The 18,015-nt window shown below is 38.8% G+C and overlaps 1 protein-coding gene across 2 annotated transcripts in view; it reads left to right on the top strand.

Moving 5' to 3' along the window:
• Positions 1-18,015, top strand: part of COL19A1 (collagen type XIX alpha 1 chain) — a 1,614,879-nt gene that overhangs the window by 445,661 nt on the left and 1,151,203 nt on the right. For both annotated transcript variants that reach the window (XM_077289962.1, XM_077289964.1), the window contains exon 12: positions 3,352-3,396. In XM_077289962.1, the coding sequence (XP_077146077.1) occupies positions 3,352-3,396 (45 nt within the window). The remainder of the gene's footprint in view (positions 1-3,351; positions 3,397-18,015) is intronic.

Below are 18,015 nucleotides of genomic sequence, written 5' to 3'. Positions count from 1 at the left end.
CTGGTGAATTTATTTACAATCATTGGTTATTGTGATGTATTCATGTACTGATGTTGCATTTATTTACTGATGGGAGCCTTCGTGCTGTATTTATGTACTGGTGGTGGATATCACAGCTTGTTACCTGACCCATTGGAGGGGTAGTAAGGGTTGTGTTAGGGGTTCTTTTCATTGATGAACAAGTGTACTTGTTGCTCGGATTTTCCTGAGCACGCTCGGGTGGTCTCTGAGTATTTGTAACTGCTCGAAAATTTAGTTTTCATTGCCTCAGCTGTTATGATCCGGTGACCTTGGAGCCGCATGAAACTTTCTCTGGAGTAGGTGGAACCTGTACTGACAGCAATCCTGAACTAACACCGCAACTAGAAGTAGCCGTGGGGTGTGCCTAACACGAACCTAGACACCTCGACACAGCCGGAGGACTAAATACCCCTATAGAGGGAAATAGGAATGCTACCTTGCCTCAGAGCAGACCCCCAAAGGATAGGCAGCCCCCACGAATAATGACTGTGAGTAGGAGAAGAATAGACACACGCAGGTAGAAACAGGATTTAGCAAAAGAGGCCACTCTAGCTAAATAGGAAAGGATAGGACAGATTACTAAGCGGTCAGTATTAAAACCCTTCCAAAAATATCCACAGCAGATAATACAAAAAGTTCCACAATCTAACTAAAGACATGGAATGTATATCTGCCACTCCAGAGAATCCAACAAGACTGAGAAAATACTGACACAATCGAAGCTGGACAAGAAAACACAAAGAATAGTACTGAATTGTGAAGCACACTGCATGTGTGCCACAGGAAAAAAAACCCAGGCACTTATCTTTGCTGATTTGGCAGAAAGGCAGGAGGAACCAGGCAGAGGTCCATAGCCTCCCAAGAACAATTGACAACTGGCAAGGACAAATGAATCCTGCACGCCTAAATACCCCAGTCAGAACTGCAATCAGCAGATACACCTGACCAGGGCTGCAACTGAGGGGCAACTGCATTACCACCTACAACCACCGGAGGGAGCCCAAAAGCAGAATTTACAACACTCAGCTGCATGATTTACAGCTGATAGACAGCTTGAATACATGTGGGGATTCCCTAGCAACCAGGTAATCCCCACATGTACTCAGGCTGGCTAGCAGCCATAAATCATGCAGCTGAGGCAATGAAAACTAAATCTCCGAGCAGTTACAAATACTCAGAGACCACCCGAGCGTGCTCTGGAAAACCCGAGCAACGAGTACACTCGCTAGTACTTTTACCTTTATCTCTAACGCATTCTTTTTCTTGGGGGTTCAGGGTTCATTGGGATGAGAAGGGGCACCTTCAGCTTCATCTACCTAGGGCACCAAAATAATTTGCCCCAGCCCTGGGAAATGCTGACAATTTATGTTCCTTCATATTGACAATGAAGGAGCGACAGTGCTGGTATTGACAATGAAGGAGCAACAGCGCTGGTTTAAGGCAACATACACTTATATGTTGTCCCTATACAGTGATATTCAAAACTTGAATGGCTCTGTGCCTTGTATTATCATTATTTAAAAATTGCTGCACTGTCATAGCAATCTCCATAGGATATATATTTTATGCAAAACATGCATATTGTATGAGGGTGATAAAATGGATAATGCATTTTGGAACTAGCAAACACTGCACCCGTCTTATAAATTGTTTTCTCTGAACTCTGCTGTCACAAGTTATGTTGACATCGTAGCAGCTGAATGTATCATGAAGCCACATCGACCAAAAATGTAGAATTATGTAACAGACAAACAGCTGCTTGAAAGTCTAGAACATTTTGTTAGTTCAAATTCTGTGCAACTGAAATCATTGAACTAGAATCTTACACTGCATGTAACAAATGCTACTGTATCAGTGTACGGTTTAACAAATAAATATCAACCTTTTGGCAGTAATTTTATGTGCACAATATGGCCTGATCCATGCATTGGAATTCTCTCTGTTTATACAAATCCTATTCATTATATTTTATTTTTACAACACAACTCTGATAAACAAACAAAAATATTATGCTATATTTAATAAGCTTACATTCTATGTACAGTTGGTCTGTTTTAAAAAGGTATCCAATGGGTCCACTCTTCTTACAAACCCTTACAAGGGTTTTCCAGACATAATTTACCGATCATTTGGGGCTGAACCCTAGGATCTGCACCCATCAGTAGCATGGGTTATTCTTATCCCCAAAGGGGCTCTTTTTTTGGATGCCTGACAAGTGATCCATTCATTCTCTTTAGGGCTTCCGGGAAAGCCACATGCAGTGCTCGACAAACTCATAGAGAATAAACAAAGCTGAGGGGGAGCATGTGCACTGCTGCTCTATTCTAATGTGGATAAGTGTCCCATTCTCCCAGGAGTAATACCCCACTGATAAGCAAGATATCACCTCTTCTTTGGATTGGTGGTAACTTGTTTTCACAAGAATAACCCATTTAAGTCTGAGTGCTCAAAGGAGGTATGCTGATAAACATAGTTTTTAACCTTGGAACACACTTCGGGGTAGGAGACAAAGGAAAAATATATATTTCTCTGTCTCTGTTATTCAGTTTCAACTGTGCCCCTGTAACACCTATGACTGAATGAACAAGGCTGCTGGGAGAAACAAAGTTTATTTTCTCCCTGTGTTGGGGTTCTCAGTGCGACAGAAAAACAAAAATGAATAATTATCCTGCATTGAAGGGGTTTAAAATACAAATTGTACAAAAGATAGCAAGGTTGAAAAAAGCTGTATAGCCATAAAACTAATGTAGATGTAGTATAGCCGGAAGCTGAAGAGGGGGGGGGGGGAGAAAACAAGAGAGCGCTACCTAAGCTCAGTAAACAAATTTAAAATGACAAGGGTGATGTGTTTGTGTATGCTCACCTCTAGGGGTTATGCAGAATAGGCACAACTCTATGAATGATTTTGTTAAACGTTGGATTCCAACTTTGTGGCTTGCTGCCCATCCAAATAGTGTGGAGCAGTGTTAGTCTTTTTCCATAAAACTGATATGTAACTGAATGCGAATAGACATTGGTCCTTAAATGGTTAACTTAAAGATGATTAAGAATTATCCAAAGAAAACACAAAGAAAAAGCTATTTACAACTCAATGGATGTGTTCATCAAGTTAGCATTGCAATTGCACATAGTTAATATTTATTAAATATGTTAGTGGCTTGTTTGTATCTTTCTGGGAACTTTTTTTTAACTTACTCATGTGGCTATCTTTCTGGGGATTTTGTTTTAACTTACTCATGTGGTAGTAGGTATAACCTTTTTATTTTTGTAATTATTTAAAAAAATGTACATTGTGTCTTTATCACTTGTTTTTTTTTTTTTTTTGGACAGGGAGATCCTGGTCTTGATGGTACTAAAGGAGAAAAAGGAGATGTGGTATGTATCTCTTCTTGTTTGCTCAAATAAAACCCAAGGTCCAGCTCTCTTTATCAACATTGTTAACCACAGTCAGACTCACAGAGAGAAGGCAGAGATGGTTTATTACCACCTCTGCCATGCAGATCACTGTATATACAGTGCTGAGCAAGTGATGTGTATGCAGTAATGGAAAGTCGTAATAGCACTTGCTCCTCCGGACAGAGCAGCTATGTGATCACCAGGTGTTGGGAGAGAGAAGTAGCCACTGGGTCATAATGGATCCAGATAGCTCTGTTCTGCATCCTGGAAGCTGACTTTACCAGCCCCAGTTTCAAGCGAAAACAGAATAAAAAGAAAAGTATTTAAATGTTGAAAAGCTCAATAAAAAGGAGGAATAAATGAAAATTAAATAAGTAAAAAAAAAGAAAAACACATTTAACAAAAATCTTCAATCCAAATAACTGTTACCAGCCCCATCTCTATTGAAAAAAAGACATCCAATCTATAAACATAATTGTAACAGAAAGGGGGGAAGAAATTTTAAAATGTATTTTAATAGACATTTTTTTTCTTTATTTCTCCATTGATATCAGCATTTTATTTTTTAAAATAGAATGAAAATAACATAAAAAAGCTCCACATAGCATTAAAAATGTAAAAAGTTCTTGAATATCTGAATGAGAAAATGTCTTACAGTTATTTATTCCCAACGCATGTACTAAAACCACCCAAAATGTGCCTGGTCAGAAAGGGGATTAAATGACCTTGAACTGGTTGGAATTTTTATGTGTTGAACCAAAATAATTTCTTTATCCTGACACTTATCGTCAATGAATTCTATAGTCTTCAGTGTGACTTGCTATATTTTGCCTGTAAGAAGTTTAACAGGCAGCAGAGCAACAGCAGAGAGACAAAAACCACCAGCATACAAATTTCCAATAATTGTGTCTTGGCGTCTCTGCTGCTCTGCTGCTAAGGATGGATTACACTTGAAAACAGGCAGTGTACAGCAACTTAGGAGGGAAATCCCTTGTGGTCACTGATTTGGATTAATTTTTCAAGGTCAAGGAAACGTATATTTTATAATAATGTTATTTGGAGAATGCTTATTTATCAAATGAAATGAATCAAGCTGTCTGAAAATCCTCTGACCATATAAGCATATTTCCTGTATCTAACTATAGACATGTGGAGAAAGATGAAGATGACCTAAAATGAATAAATTGTGTGTTCGACTGTTCATGAAAAATATTAAAAAAAAGTATAAAAAAGCAAATCAATTACATGCAGAATATTGTACAGACCTGCAAACTTAAATGGTTTCTATTACCAGTTTCAACAATGTAGTCTTCTTAATGTAAAACAGTCAAATAATAAAATCTAATATATCACTACATTGTGGTTGACATTTTGTAGCACTAGGTTAATACAATGGTATACAATGTATGGCTGATGAGATATTAATAAGGGAATATAGTAAGTGACCCTGTGATATGAGAATAAAAGGGCGCATTTCCTAGAAATGCAATAGAATGTGAGATAAGTCACTGTAACACCATAGATCAGAATGAAGTACACTGAAATACACCATTTATCAAATGCACATGAATACCACAATAGTTACTAAATTGCTTTTTGAGCCGTCATGGCTGAAAATTGATTCAAGTATTTATATTTTATTTTATGCTTCTGGCAAACTTATACTACTGGAGCTGCTATCTTTCATAGGAATGCAAATTCCAATATCCATATTAAACTATAAAGAGAAGAGTAATATGAAACGACTTGGTTTCTGCACCTCTCTAGAGGGACCTAAAGCTTGAGGCAAGATAATTCCAGCTTCAAGAGGTTTCATGGTGTTATCATCTGCATTTCCGAAAATAGCCCTTTTTGACTATCTGTAGTATCTGTTAAGCTTTGCAAATAGGTTTTGATTTCTTGAGATGGGCACCTTTCTCCAGCTTGGAATGACTTGTTAATTATTTACAAGTGCCTTAGCAGCTGTGTCAAATTTTTCGGAGATTTGAGACGTGTTGGTTGATGTCATGGATATAAATTTGCAGTTGTTGCTGCCATTCCTTTATTATTGTGCTATTGAGATCATGTTCAGTTTGAGGCATCATGTACTTATCATAATATCTTTACTGGGATCTTGCCTATAATTTTACATTTATAGATTTTTTATGTTGTATTTTGGCTTTTTGTTCTTAGCTCAAATAAACAGGAGCATTTTTTTGTAGACTAGGGAAAAAGTTTCACTGTAACATGGTTAACAGATTCCTATTGATTATGACCTAACAAACCTTAATTACGCTGCAAAAAATTCAGAATATTTATTCATTCCTCTTTGGAGAATTTACTATATACTATTTAGAATAATATATAGTAACATATTAAGATAAACAGTACACGAGGGGCTGCCCCCCAAAAAAACAAGTATCACTTATTTAAACATTTTTATTAACCCCTTTCTGCCAACTGACGGATTAGTACGCCAGCTGGCAGTATCCCCCGCTTTGAGGTGGGCTCCGGCGGTGAGCCCACCCCAAAGCCATGACACGTCAGCTGTTGAAAACAGCTGACATGCGCCCACAATGGGCGTGAGCGGAATGGCGATCCGCCAGCGCCCATTAACTAGTTAAATGCCGCTGTCAAACTCTGACAGCGGCATTTAACAAGCGTTTCCGGCTGCACGACCAGAAGTACGCGCACCGCTGACCACCGTCACGTGATCGGGGGTCATTGCTGCATTGCCATCACAACCAGAGGTCTCCTGAAGACCTCTATGGTTGTTGATGATGGATTGCTATGAGCGCCACATTGTGGTCGGCGCTCGTAGCAATGCTGTAATTCAGCTACATAGAGGTGATCTGTGCATCACCTCTTTGTAGCAGAGGTGATCAAGTAGTGGATGCTTCTAGCCTCCCATGGAGGCTATTGAAGCATGCCAAAATTTTAAAAAATGTGTTTCAAAATATAAAAAAAATAAAAAAATATAAAAGTTCAAATCACCCCCTTTCGCCCCAATCAAAATAAAACAATTAAAAAAAAATCAAACCTACACATATTTGGTATTGCTGCTTTCAGAATCACCCTATCTATTAATAAAAAAAGGATTAACCTGATCGCTAAACGGCGTCGTGAGAAAAAATCAAAACAACATGCCACAACATTGCATTAAATTCAAGATTAATACCAGGCGATCAAAAGAATGTATCTGCACAAAAGTGGTATAATTAAAAATGTCAGCTCAACACACAGAAAATAAGCCCTCACCTGACCCCAGATCATGAAAAATGGAGATGCTACCGGTATAGGAAAATTGCACAATTTTTTTTTTTTTTTTAGCAAACATTGGAATTTTTTTACCACTTAGATAAAAGAGATCCTTGACATGTTTTGTGTCTATGAACTCAAAATGACCGGGAGATCATAACGGTAGGTCAGTTTTAGAATTTAGTGAACCTAGCAAAAAAGCCAACAAAGAACAAGTGTGAGATTGCACTTCTTTTGCAATTTCATCGCACTTGGAATTTTTTCCCCTTTTTCTGTTACACGTCATGGTAAAACCAATGGTGTAGTTCAAAATTTCAACTCGTCCCAAAAAAAATAAGCATTCACGTGGCCATATTGACAGAAAAAAAAAGTTATGGCTCTGGAAAGAAGGGGAGAGAAAAACAAAAACGAAAAAATGAAAAAAGCGTGGGTTACGGGGTTAAAGATAACATTTTGAAAACATTAATTCCCTTCCAAATGCTGTTTATTAGATGATATGTACTTATACCAATAGTTTTTCACTGTACTAAATATTTTTTATATTCTTCTGTTAAATGCCTCCAGCTATTATTTCTTAAACTCTTTAACATTCTGAAAATCCTGTCCCTTTAAGTTTTTCTTCATCCTTGGAAATAAGTAGAAGTCACAGGGGGCTAGGTTGGATGAGTAAGGGGGAAACCATGATTTGTTTGTCAAAAGTCATCACAAGGGATGAATCTTGGTATTATTCCTATGAGCCTCAAACAAAACAACCAGTCCAGCAAGTGGAAAGCTTCATCACCCAGGCCTAAAAAGCATGGCAAGTGAAATCAAATTTAAAGTACACGATGGTTTGCTTTTTCAATATTAAAGGAGTCATTCACGAGTTTCTTCCTCGGGGCTCCTTCCTTGAGGCAGTGAGAAAAAAAACACCTGAATTGTGGTGATCGTGGAACTGGCTGCTTCAACATGACAATGCATCTTCAAACATAGCACTGAAAATCAACAGGTTTTTGGCGAAAAACGACATGCCAGTGGTTTCTTGCCCGACCTTGCTCCCTGCAACTTCTTCCTAAAGGGAAAGCATTTTCTTGGCATAGAAGAGGTTAAGAAAAAATAGATGGAGGCATTAGTTCAGAAGAATATAAAAAATGTTTCAAACAGTGGAAACAACATTGGGACAAGTGCATATCATCACGTGGACAGTACTTTGAAGGGAAATAATGTTTTCTAGATGTTAACTTGAATAAAAAATGTACATATGTAATTCTCATTTTTTGGTGTACCCCCTTGTATGCAGTATATTATTTCTATATAGTTTGTTATTATTTTACATACAGTACAGACCAAAAGTTTGGACACACCTTCTCATTTAAAGATTTTTCTGTATTTTCATGACTATGAAAATTGTACACTCACACTGAAGGCATCAAAACTATGAATTAACATATGTGGAATTATATACTTAACAAAAAAGTGTGAAACAATTGAAAATATGTCTTATATTCTAGGTTCTTCAAAGTAGCCACCTTTTGCTTTGATGATTGCTTTGCACACTCTTGGCATTCTCTTGACGATCTTCAAGAGGTAGTCACCCGGAATGGTTTTCACTTCACAGGTGTGCCCTGTCAGGTTTAATAAGTGGGATTTCTTGCTTTATAAATGGGGTTGGGACCATCAGTTGTGTTGTGCAGAAGTCTGGTGGATACACAGCTGATAGTCCTACTGAATAGACTGTTAGAATTTCATAATTTCAGTTGTTTCACACTTTTTCTGTTAAGTATATAATTCCAGATGTGTTAATTCATAGTTTTCATGCCTTCAGTGTGAATGTACAATTTTCATAGTCATGAAAATACAGAAAAATCTTTAAATGAGAAGGTGTGCCCAAACTTTTGGTCTGTACTGTACCAAAATGACATTGATAGTTTACAAACAGATCAGTTATCAAAAAGTGTTATATGCTATTTTTCACAGGGATTGCCTGTTTGTTAGGGAATCTCCACATGTATTCAGGCTGTCTAGCAGCTGCAAATCATGCAGCTGCTGGGACACAAACATAATCTACGAGCACACCCAAGATACTTAGAGAACACCCAAGCATGCTCGGAAAACCTGAGTAACGAGCTCACTCGCTCATCACTAGTGTTGACTTAAATTGCAATGTAAATATTTTAATTGCGCATACAAGGTATTTGTTTAATAAGGAAAAATGCATAATTTGTACATCAACCCATGAGAAAGTAACCCCATTAGCAAGTACCTGACTCCAAAATTGGCACAAAATGGGGTTCCCTTGTGTCATGTTGAGTTTCAATACTCAGTTGTTCCAGTCTGAACCTTAGAGCACTCATACATGTATGTCAGATCTGGATGTTGGTTGTAATGGCTGTCCTTTAATTGGCAAAGCAATACCCTCATTTCAGAAACCTTACAGACACTACGATAAGTCAATAGGACTTTAGGGTGATGGATTTTAATAGAGCCTATGCTGCAGATGTCAATTGTGAAGACACAATTTGTGTCTGCCTGAAAAAAAATTATTTCAATTGGAGCGTTTTTTTTAAAGGGAATCTGTCACCCCATTTTAGGCCTATAAGCTAAGGCCACCGGCATAAGAGACTTATCTACAGCATTCTGTAATGCTGTAGATAAGCCCCGGATGTAACCTGAAAGATAAGAAAAACAAGTTAGATTATACTCACCCAGGGGCGGTCCCAGTTTGGTCCGGTCCGATAGGCGTCGCGGTTCCCGGTCCGGCACCTCCCATCTTCATACGATGACGTCCTCTTATTTGCTTCTTGCCGTGGCTCCTGTGCAGGTGTACTTTATCCGCCCTGTTGAGGGCAGAGCAAAGTACTGCAATGCGCAGGCGCCGGGCCTCTCTGACCTTTCCCGGCGCCTGGGCACCTTTAAATTGCCGTCCATTTTTCTCTCATTTAAAAAGGATATATTTTTTGCTTACTGGATCAGTTTCAAATAGGTGATTACATAAAAGTTCAAATGTCCAGTAGTGTATGTAAATTATGCATTTTTCCACTTCTAGTTACAAATAGCAGAAAAACAAATGGTTATTTAACAGATCTGCTTGCCATAGACTTCAGTGTTAAAAACAGATCCAGTTGAAATCATTTTTTTCAGGCAGACTAAAGTCGTGTCTGTACCGACTTTTTGTCAATTGATTGCTTCTGAATCCATTCTAACTGATGATTACTGAACATGTGAACTCAGTCTTAGAAAGCCATGGTTCTTCTTTATTTCCAGATCTTTTATATTGGATCATGTTGGCTTAGTTATTGCTTCATTTTGTGCTGAGTTGGTTCTCCCATGCAAGTTTCTAATCCGCATTGAAGAAAGTACTGGGCTATGTTGTCCGTCCTTCTTGAACTGCTTCATAGCAAATGTAAGGAGTGGTCTTTGCCCCTTTGTATGTCACTAAAGCTTTGCCCTTTTTTGTTTCAAGAAAGCTAAAGAAACACACAATATAGTGTGATAAAGGCAACATTTGTGCAAGTGGCATAAAAAAGCCAAACAGTTTAAACAGTATTTAGTAAGTTAAATATAACAAAATTAAAAAAAAATAATAATTAATATTAAAAAACTTAAATTGATCATTGTTTGTTGTAAAACAACCCTCATTTAATTAGAGTTATAAAGGCATTCTTGTTTGCCAATAATTTGATACTTATTGAAAAAGGTAATGTGGCACGCTGAATTGGCCCACTGCCTCATAGCAAATGTAAGGGTATGTGCATACATTGCAGATTTGTCTGTGGAATTATTTTGTGCAGATTCGTCCCTCTCTTGCTAGAAAATGCAGGTGCGGATTTGCTGTGTTTTTGATGCTTTTTTAGTGCGTTTTTTCATTTGATTTTCAGATTTGTCTGTATTTTTGTAACCTAAATAAAACTAACATACTTAAAAAAATTTAAAATTTGTGATGTCATTTCTTGTCCAACCTCTTCATTTACATATTACATTGAATCATACTGTTTACACAGATAGATAGTTAATAGATAGATAGATAGATAGATAGATAGATAGATGGATAGATAGATAATAGATAGATAGATAGATAGATAGATAGATAGATAGATAATAGAAAGATAGATAGATACATAGATAATAGATGATAGATAGATAGATAGATAGATAGATAGATAGATAGATAGATAGATAATAGATAGAAGATAGATGATAGATAAATAAATACCAAGCCCAATGTTTAGTAATAAACATAATAAAATGGTACATAGAGAGTTAAATAAAGACACACACTCACACAAAATCAGTGTTAGGCCGGGGTCACACTTGTGAGAAACTCACACGAGTCTTGTACTTCAATACCCGGCACTGCCGCCAGCACTCAGGACTGGAGCGTTCAGCTACATAGAAATACATGCAGCCGCACACTCCGGTCCCGAGTACTGGCAGCAGTACCAGATATTGAGGTGGGAGACTCGTGCGAGTTTCTCGCAAGTGTGACCCCAGCCTTAAACACAATATCTGTTTAATTTTAAAAAAAGGAAAAAAAATTGTGTGGGCTGCTGTGCTATTTTAAAGTCCAAAGTGGGAAAGCCGGTGACTGGGGGCCAATATTTATAGCTTGGGAAGGGGTTAATACCCATGGAGCTTTCCAGGCCTTGAATCTCAGCTGTATATTTAGCCTTTACTGGCTATTAAAATAGGGGGACCCCCCCAAAAAGAAGGTGGTGTCCCCCTATAATTTATAGCCATAAAGGCTACGCAGACAGCTGCGGGCTGATAATCATAGCCTAGGAAGGGGCCATGGATATTGGCCCCCCTGGCTACAAATACCGGCACCCAGCCGCCCCAGAAATGGGGCATCTGTAAGATGCACCAATTCTGGCACTTAGCCTCTCTCTTCCTACTGCCCTGTAGCAGTGGCATATGGGGTAATAAGGGGTTAATGTCACCTTTGTATTGTAAGGTGACATCAAGCCCGGTTAGTAATGGAGAGGCGTCAATAAGACACCTATCCATTACTAATCCTATAACAGTGAAAGAGTTATAAAAAATACACAACCAGAAAAAAGTATTTTAATATTCTTAATTTCACCATACTTAAAACCACACCTAATTCCCCTAAGCCATCGATCACCTGCAAAAAATAATAAACCAACAGTATTCTCCCTGTCCAACGTAGTCCAATTAATAACGAGTGTCCCACGATGATCTCCCCTATAGAGCTGTCACATCAGGAGATGTGACATCTCTGTAGACCTTCAGTGACACACTAACAGGAGATAATGGCTCCTACAGTGTTATCACTGAGGGTTCTATCAGTTCATTGCTCTCACTTTGCAGCATTGCTGCGTGAGAATTTACTGTGCTGCAAGAGACAGTATGAACTCTACTGTACTCACAGCGGTGGATGGATACAGTGCAGAAGGATACCTTCCGTCATTGTATCGCCGGAGCCCATGGAGAGCGGTCGCATCTGCTGATGTGACAACTCTCCACGGGAGATCGTCATGGGAAAACCCAAACGCCAAGGACCCCTAAAATCTAACTTTTATTCAACAACAATTAAAAACTCTCTTAACAAGAACAAAAAATAATTAGATAAATAAACAACAAGTTATGTACCTGTTGGATCCTAGGGAGTAACTACGCTTATTCCTACCTACCAGTGGGGGTAGACACCCTAATTTACTGCGGTAGGCGCCCCCACTCAATGTAGGCTGACCCTCAAAAATCCCTAGAATTCCCTAGATAAGGAACCCTGAAAGAATCCTGGAGAATCCCTATAGGGAAAATACTACCTAGCAGTGGGGGTAGGCGCCCTAATGTGAGGCGGTAGGCGCCCCCACTCCGCGGCGACTAGCCCTAGGATCCCTACAAAGTCCCTGAATCGGGATAGAAAATAAAGAATTGTGCCGAAAACTCCCAAACACCCCCAAAAAAATGGAGAATCAAAAAAATGAAAAATGCACAAATTTTAAAAAAGTGAGACAGAATCTCACCAATTATATAGATGTGCCCAAAAATCACATAGCAAACATCTATAACTAGAGCAAATCATGCCCCACAAAAATTGCAACAAATGAATGAATAGGACATAAATAGTCTCAATGTAGGTGAATGAGATATAGCAATATCAGTATTGTCCATATAAGATCAAAAAAAAAAAAAAAGCGCTTACAATATTAATAGCAATAAGCAGGTGCTCAAGACATATACATCAATATAGCATACAAATACTATTTAAAGTGCATATTGTAATGTGACATATCAGACATTAATAATAAACGTCCTAAGGACATATAAAAAACAATGTATCATACCCTCACTGTTTAAACTGCACGCTATAGTATAACATGTCAGAACGGAATCACAAGCCTGAAGCCCCCAAAGAGGCAATGTTTACTTATGAAAGGACACAATCATCCCCATTATAAGGAAAATACTGGGCATTGTTTTGGGGAGACTGCCGTTCAGCGCTTGATGTGATTGCTATATTTATCCAGCGGTGCCATAAGGTTGCTACAAGCCTGCAGATGAGTATTAAAATCCTGGTATTTTCCTTATAATGGGGATGATTGTGTCCTTTCATAAGTAAACATTGCCTCTTTGGGGGCTTCAGGCTTGTGATTCCGTTCTGACATGTTATACTATAGCGTGCAATTTAAACAGTGAGGGTATGATACATTGTTTTTTATATGCCCTTAGGACGTTTATTATTAATGTCTGATATGTCACATTACAATATGCACTTTAAATAGTATTTGTATGCTATATTGATGTATATGTCTTGAGCACCTGCTTATTGCTATTAATATTGTAAGCGCTTTTTTTTTTTTTTTTTTTATCTTATATGGACAATACTGATATTGCTATATCTCATTCACCTACATTGAGACTATTTATGTCCTATTCATTCATTTGTTGCAATTTTTGTGGGGCATGATTTGCTCTAGTTATAGATGTTTGCTATGTGATTTTTGGGCACATCTATATAATTGGTGAGATTCTGTCTCACTTTTTTAAAATTTGTGCATTTTTCATTTTTTTGATTCTCCATTTTTTTGGGGGTGTTTGGGAGTTTTCGGCACAATTCTTTATTTTCTATCCCGATTCAGGGACTTTGTAGGGATCCTAGGGCTAGTCGCCGCGGAGTGGGGGCGCCTACCGCCTCACATTAGGGCGCCTACCCCCACTGCTAGGTAGTATTTTCCCTATAGGGATTTTCCAGGATTCTTTCAGGGTTCCTTATCTAGGGAATTCTAGGGATTTTTGAGGGTCAGCCTACGTTGAGTGGGGGCGCCTACCGCAGTAAATTAGGGTGCCTACCCCCACTGGTAGGTAGGAATAAGCGTAGTTACTCCAAAGGATCCAACAGGTACATAACTTGTTGTTTATTTATCTAATTATTTTTTGTTTTTGTTAAGAGAGTTTTTAATTGTTGTTGAATAAAAGTTAGATTTTAGGGGTCCTTGGCGTTTGGGTTTTCATAATTATCTAGGATTCCAAGTTATCTTTTTTCGTGGTTTGGAGATCGTCATGGGACACTCGTTATTACATGGATTACTGCGAATCAGGGAGTATACTGTTGGTTTATTATTTTATTATTTTTTACAGGTGATCGAGGGCTTTGGGGACTTGGTGATTGTTCAGTATGTACTCAACATGTGTTGTATGTTGTATGTCTATACAGTATGTGTGTACTGTATGTTGTATGTCCTGTATGTCCTGTATATGTGTTTATGTGTTGTTATTTTTTTTTACACTTGAACACAGTAGCCAGATGATGAGACTATACTCTCCACACACAGTCTCCGCCCACACACATAGTCTCCACCCACACTCCACCCACACACTCTTCCCCCTCCCGATCTGCAGCGTTTCTCGCACCCAACTCGGCAGCAAAACTGCAGATCATGCGGTTTTGCTGCAGATTTGACTGAATCAATGGAAGTCAATGGGTGCAGAAACACTGCAGATCCGCAAAAAGAATTGACATTGTCCTTTTTTGAATCTGTTGCGTTTTCAGTGCGGAATTTTCTGCACCATTAGCACAGCATTTTTTCTCCCATTGTTTTACATTGTACTGTAAATCACTTGCATATCTGCAGTGTTTCTTTGAGGAAAAATACGCTGCGGATCCGCAGGAAATCTGCAACGTGTGCACATAACCTTAGGGTTACCTTTGCAGAAGGTATGCCAAGAAAGCTGGTACAAAAAAGCAACTATCTAGGATCTTATTTCAAAATTTCATCTCTACATTTTATAAATAATTTACCATACATTTCCATAAGAGGCCAAAAACATGTATCTGCTTATACTAGATTCAAAATGTTCAAAGCTTGTGAGCTGGCAATTACAGTATATGTGGTATTTCTGTCATCAGCTTACTAGAAATTCCTCTCTTCCATATGAAATATGATTGCCCTAGATACAATGTAGCCTTGCTATTCTTGCAGTTTATTAAGAAAATGTACATTTTTTTTACATTCCTGACACAAATTCGTTTTTATCTTAAGAAACAGGTAGCTGTCTAAGATTCTGATATATTCTGGCTTCAGTGGAATTTAGGTTGCACCTGAGTCGCCTTTCATAATCATAATTCAGTCAATACTACAATGCTACTATAGCAAAGCTAGTATGATTAATACACATGAGATTATCTCTACTGACTATGAAATGTTGGTATTTGTTCAATATTGTTTTGTGTGGCTCAGCTACAAATGCATATACATTACTATAATACTGTACATTGTACATTTTACAAAGTAGTACAAATATTTTATACATCCAAAAAATAAAACAAAGTGATTATACAATTAACTCTTTTTGATGATAAGTTCTTAATACTTAAATAATGGGTATGAGGGTTCAATTAAAACTGCAAAAACTGTTTCAAAATTTTATTGAGATTGTGGAATAACTCTGAAATAGGGATGAAGGTCCTGATTAATCAAGATTGGCATTTTTCACGCTGATCCTGATGAGGGGACTGGGTGGATTGCTTGGGACACCTCTTAATAAATCAGGGGGGGGTGTAAAGTGGTTTGCCCCACCATCTGTGCAAAAGGTTCACCACTGAACATCATAAATTTGATGAGCATTTTAGGCCTATAAGCTAAGGCCACCGCCATCAGGGGCTTATCTACAGCATTCTATAATGCTGTAGATGAGCCCCCCGATGTAACCTGAAAGATATGAAAAACAAATTATACTCACCCAGGGGCAGTCCCTGTTCGGTCTGGTCCGATGGGCATCGCGGTCCAGGTCCGGCGCCTCCCATCTTCATACGATGACGTCCTCTTCTTTGCTTCCTGCCATGGCTTCTGCGCAGGCGTACTTTGTCTGACATGTTGAGGGCAGAGCAAAGTACTGCAGTGCGCAGGCACCGGGAAAGGTCAGAGAGGCCCGGCGCCTGCGCTCTGCAGTACTTTGCTCTGCCCTCAACAGGGCAGACAAAGTATACCTGCGCCAGAGCCGCAGCGTGAAGACAAGAAGAGGACGTCATCGTAAGACGATGGGAGGCGCTGGACCGGATCGCGACGCACATCGGACCGAACCGCAGCGGGAACGCCCCTGGGTGAGTATAATCTAACCTCTTTTCTCATCTTTCAGGATACATCGGGGGCTTATCTACAGCATTCCAGAATGCTGTAGATAAGCCCCTGATGCCGGTGGGCTTAGCTCACCTTTGATTTTGGGGTGACAGGTTCCCTTTAACTGAAATCTTCGAACATTGATTGTACAAGAACATATTTATTCAACCTAGGTACTATTTTAATCAGTATAACAGCATCAACATGTCAATGTCTTTAGTTCACTTAGCAAAATCCTGATGACAGGTTTGCTTTAACCCTTTTCAGACATATGATGTACTATCCCGTCGAGGTGGTGTGGGCCCATATGACCACCGACGGGATAGTACGTCATCACCGATCAGCCTCGCTCATGGGGGGAGCATGGGCAATCGGGGCCAGGTGTCAGCTGACTATTACAGCTGACATCCGGCACTATGTGCCAGGAGTGGTCACGGACCGCTCCTGGCACATTAACCCACAGAACACTGCTATCAAACATGATCGCATCGCACAAGAAGGGGGCTCCCTGCATGCTTCCCTGAGACCCTTGGAGTAACGCAATGTGATCGCGTTGCTCCGAGGGTCTCCTACCTCCTCTTCCCTGCAGGACCCAGATCCAAAATGGCCACGGGGGTCCTTCCGGGTCCTGCAGGGAGGTGGCCTGAAAGCGCCTGCTCATAGCAGGCGCCAGCAAGCCTCCTGCAGTGCCTGTCAGATCGCTGATCTGACACAGTGCACTGCAAAGTATCAGATCAGCGATCTGACACTATATAGTCATGTCCCCCCTGGGGCAAAGTAAACGAGTAACAAAAAAAATATTTATATGTGTAAAAAAAAAACCTAAATAAAGACTATATATATATATATATATATATATATATATATATATATATATATATATATTGTTCCAATAAATACATTTCTTTATCTAAATAAAAAAACAATAAAAGTACACGTATTTAGTATCGCCGCATCCATAATGACCCGACCTATAAAACTGTCCCACTAGTTAACCCCTTCAGTGAACACCATAAAAAAACGAGCCAAAAAACAACGCTTTATTATCATACCGCCGAACAAAATGTGGAATAACACGCGATCAAAAAGAGGGATATAACAAAACATGGTACCACTGAAAACATCATCTTGTTCCGCAAGAAACAAGCTGCCATACAGCATCATCAATGAAAAAATTAGAAAGTTATAGTCCTCAGAATAAAGTGATGCAAAAATAATTATTTTTTATATAAAATAGTTTTTATCGTATAAAAGCACCAAAACATAAAAAAAAGATATAAATGAGGTATCGCTGTAATCGTACTGACCCAAAAAATAAAACTGCTTTATCAATTTTGCAAAACGTGTAATGGTATTAACGCCCTCCCAAAAGAAATTCATGAATTGCTGGTTTTTGGTCATTCTGCCTCACAAAAATCGGAATAAAAAGCGATTAAAAAAGTAACGTGCCCAAAAATGGTACCAATAAAAGCGTCAACTCGTCCCGCAAAAAAAAAGATCTCACATGACTCTGTGGACCAAAATATGGAGAAATTATAGCTCTCAAAATGTGGAGACGCAAAAACAATTTTTTGCAATAAAAAGCGTCTTTTAGTGTGTGACAGCTGGCAATCATAAAAATCCGCTAAAAAACCCGCTATTAATAGTAAATCAAACAACCCTTCATCAACCCCATAGTTAAGGAAAAATAATGAACAAAAAATATTTATTTCCTTTTTCCTATTAGGGTTAGGGTTAGGGTTGGGGCTAAAGTTAGGGTTAGGGATGGGGCTAAAGTTAGGGTTAGGGATGGGGCTAAAGT

This window comes from Ranitomeya variabilis, chromosome 2 (assembly GCF_051348905.1).
Source record: "Ranitomeya variabilis isolate aRanVar5 chromosome 2, aRanVar5.hap1, whole genome shotgun sequence".
Taxonomy (NCBI): Eukaryota; Metazoa; Chordata; class Amphibia; order Anura; family Dendrobatidae; genus Ranitomeya; species Ranitomeya variabilis.
This window is presented reverse-complemented; position numbering and strand designations above follow the sequence as displayed.